The sequence below is a fragment of the Zerene cesonia genome, chromosome 11 (genome assembly GCF_012273895.1).
Source record: "Zerene cesonia ecotype Mississippi chromosome 11, Zerene_cesonia_1.1, whole genome shotgun sequence".
Taxonomy (NCBI): Eukaryota; Metazoa; Arthropoda; class Insecta; order Lepidoptera; family Pieridae; genus Zerene; species Zerene cesonia.
This window is the reverse complement of record NC_052112.1, coordinates 6,636,449-6,640,284: the sequence shown is the minus strand read 5'-3', so window position 1 is coordinate 6,640,284 and position 3,836 is coordinate 6,636,449. Positions and strand designations below refer to the sequence as shown.

General features: G+C 30.0%; 2 protein-coding genes across 3 annotated transcripts in view; both read left to right on the top strand.

The window, feature by feature from the left end:
• The first annotated feature begins 511 nt into the window (after nucleotides 1–511).
• Nucleotides 512–3,836, top strand: part of LOC119830559 (AP-3 complex subunit delta-1-like) — a 9,629-nt gene continuing 6,304 nt past the window's right edge. The window contains exon 1 of the mRNA XM_038353620.1: nucleotides 512–635. Within this exon, the coding sequence (XP_038209548.1) occupies nucleotides 512–635 (124 nt within the window). The remainder of the gene's footprint in view (nucleotides 636–3,836) is intronic.
• Nucleotides 663–3,836, top strand: part of LOC119829879 (CD63 antigen-like) — a 72,730-nt gene continuing 69,556 nt past the window's right edge. For both annotated transcript variants that reach the window (XM_038352579.1, XM_038352578.1), the window contains exon 1: nucleotides 663–873. The gene's annotated coding sequence lies outside the window, so the exon portion shown is untranslated. The remainder of the gene's footprint in view (nucleotides 874–3,836) is intronic.

Genomic DNA, 3,836 nt, shown 5'->3' with positions numbered 1-3,836 from the left:
AAGACGTAGGTTTTTTCTCGTATTTCGACACGAAATGTATAGTATGAAAATATAATATTAAACATCTAATGAAAATTTACATTTTTCATTACTCTTTTTTTCTTAAATATAGTATAATATCAAATACTTAATATTTAGATTCGATTTAAATGTACCGTATCTGGCTTAATGTTATTTATGCAACTAATTAATAGACTTATGATCATTATTCAAGCTTACATCCTCTATCCGTTTTTGTTATCAGTGGAAAGATAGATTTATATGCCATTATTATTATCTATGCCTTTATTAATATCGATATCGAATTTCTAAATAAAAAAAAATTTGAAATACGTGTACTTGAATTCGGTTTTTGTTTAGTTCGGCATCTCTGACACTGTAGTAATATTGTTAAATACTATATAAATGATACGATGTATATATTTTTAGCCATACTTAAATATTTTTGATTGATTTTAAAAATCGTATTATTATTTTTGTATAAAACAGCTGGTTTTTCAATGATTTTGCAATGTGGGAGGGCGCTAGGGGGCGGCGGTATCGAACGTGGGCGCGCCGCCCCGCGCCACTGAAGCCCTACAGCGGAACCAGTCTGCGAACAGACCTCGTGCGCGGCTGTCGTGTCTCATTGCTCCGTAGACACTCGGGACACCTAACAATCAAATACACTCCATAGTATTCCCACGAAAATGGACTAGATCGTGTGATAAACTATACGAGCTTTTGTAAGGATACGAAGTTGAGGTGATTTTATCTCTTATAAAATTGGCAAACAATATTTATAGTGTGATAGCAATTAAAATGATTTGTGAGAAAGTGTTTTTCGCGTAAATAGGTAGCAGTGGCGGCGGTTCGTCTACGTCATGACACACGGTATGTTGAGAAACTTTGGCTTTCGTTTTCCATACAATTATTTTTTTTTATTATAATATAATATATATTCTTAAATAATCTTTCAATGAAACGAACGAATAGAACTAATGTTACTTATAGTTTTGAATATTAAGTATATTAACACATGAATGTAAGTAGGTACGTATACAAATAGTGTCCCCCACATAGTAAAATGAGATCTCTAAAGAAATTAATAATAGAACGAAGAATATCGTACCGAAATAAAATTGAGTCACGATAGCCCTATTCAAAATATCTGGAAATGTTTGGAATTACTTGAGTATAATATTAAATTGCGAATATTACATTTATATTCTTTTATATTTAGTACCAGTTTTAAGTGTTTATCGTTTTTGTAAAAAAATCGCCTAATAGAATATCTTTTCTAATACAAAGTACAATTTCTGAGTCTCAATCGATCTGAGAAATGCGTCTGCATTGCTTTAGTGATATTTCAGTCGTCACAAGAAATTATTTTTATCGAAACTTGCCAAAAATATGGCTATTAATGTGAACATTAATAGTTCTAGTGTACTTTATGACATAAAGTCCCCTCCCCAGGAAAATTTATTTGATATTTTATAGAAATGTGTCTGGTAAATTATTGATTTTCTGTATTTAAATTGGCTATCATCATTTATCAGAACCAGTCCCAGTCATTTTTACCTATACATTTAACTAATAGAGACAAACACCGCTATAATTTAGATAAAGAGCTGTCATGTATAGTGTGTAGTAATTAGCTAAACTGATTTTTGAATTTATTCTCCGCAAAAATCTCAGTCAACGTTGGTCTTGATTTTTGACATCTTACTTATCAAGTGAGGAACAACCACTCTATCAAACTCTGTCGCGCTTTGAACAATTAAGTCTAGTGTGACCATGTCGTGAAGAGCCCCTAATAACAACGTTGAAATTATAAACGGAAGATATGAGAGAAATCAACAAATAATAAGATTTAAAGCTGATAAATAAATAATTAGGGGTCAAAGTTGACGATTAATCGTTTTTAAAATACAATTTGCGCTGTTATTTCTTTATGACAGAGTGATGAACAAATCTTTTGGCTTACTATTTCTATTTTCCGATTAAATGACCCGACCTTTTATTGACGACATGATGTCGTGCTTATCACACTTATCTGTTATCAATTGTCTATTAACTCAAATTTTTATGCATTAGATAATACAGTATTAATATGTTTAGCTAAACATTTACCGGTTCAATCGTTAAACATTTTTCCCCAAATTTTCCAATAGTTCTTCCAAAGAAACACGCACGCACACTTTATAAGAGATTACACCTAAACATGAAAGTGCCTTTACGCTCATAATAAATTAGAGCTAGATAATGTTTAAGGACTAAATAATATAAAATCATTACATATTAATGTAGAGAGGTTCAAAGGAAAACAAATTGCCCAACAATAAACCTTTTACTTGTAAGCTTTCAGGGATTTTCACCGGAACTATGATCGAATTATCTGAGGACCTTAAATATGTATGAAATGGTTGTATATAACTTAATATAATATTGGTTACGTTTTGCTGCGACAACTCTAGAATATAAACTTATTGCACAATATAAATCGACTTATAACTTAAAATTTAAAACATTTAGCTTTAAGTCTTGGCACAAGTTGCAGATTTTAGAATACATAGTTTGTTTTAATTTTGTAAGTATATGTTTTAATTTTGTAAGTATATTGATGTGGGAATATAAACGGGATTTATTCTTTATCGCAATATTAAAAATGGTATAAATTTCCTTTTGTTTTATTAAGGTAAATTAAATCTGTTGTATTCAAATGTCTGCTATATATATACATTTAGGATAGAAATTTAAAATTTTAATATCTACTGTCTTTAGAGAATGTAAATATACAAACAGTATTTAAATTAAAATTTAAAAGGCTCCAACCTCATTTTGTGTTTCTTTGTCTTGAATTTTAAATTTGACAAATGAGAAAAAAACGCTTTGAAAACGGTTCATCCGGTTCATTCATTGAGTGCCACAATGTATCGATAGACATCGACATCAACTTATAACACCACTCAATGTTAATTTAAATTACATATTTAAATGAAACTCATATCATATGTTTAAGCTACCAAAAAACCGACGTTCATTAGAAACTATTGGTAGGTCTTAATTATTTAATTAAAAGACATGCCAAATTATGACAGTTGGATTTATGAATATATTATATGGGTATATATATAATTGCAAGTCGAACATTATTTAAAATCACGATGAGCTTGGACATTAATGTTTGAAAGCATTATTCATATTAAATGTGAGGTCCCACTGTGTAGTAGTTGCAATTTTAATGCATCATGACACTGAACCTAAAATCGATTTTATATAAATAGAAAGGTAGACAGCTGGTGTTGTTTTGAACGGAAATGATTGATGAATTTAAATTCGATTATTCTTAATTAATATAATTGCTGAAATTAGTATGGTTTGACATTCGTTGAAATAATTATTTAAATTCATAAAATTGCTGTCGATATTGGGTGTACATGAGTTTGAACATGGTTGAAACATTGGTCCTTTTTCTATACAAATTATATAGAGCAGATGGTTTATATGTTTAATAACATCTATTAAACATCTCCGAATTTAACAAGTGCGAAGATATAGGAAAAAGCTAGTTAGAATATATATATTAATTTTTTGTTATAATTCTTTGCGTCACATGCGTCGTAGACATCAGTAGACCCTCTGCGTGTGCTACACAAGGTTCGTAAGTTTGAGCCGCACTATTAATGCACTGAAAAGTGTGATATTATCACTCGGAGTAGGCGGTTAGAGGTGTATAACATTAATTAATAGAAAATACATGTTTCTACAAGATAATTATTTTCTGTACATTAGAGCAAGCATCTTCTTTTCTAGAAAGCAATCTATTTTACCAAACATATACGTTTCGATAATAA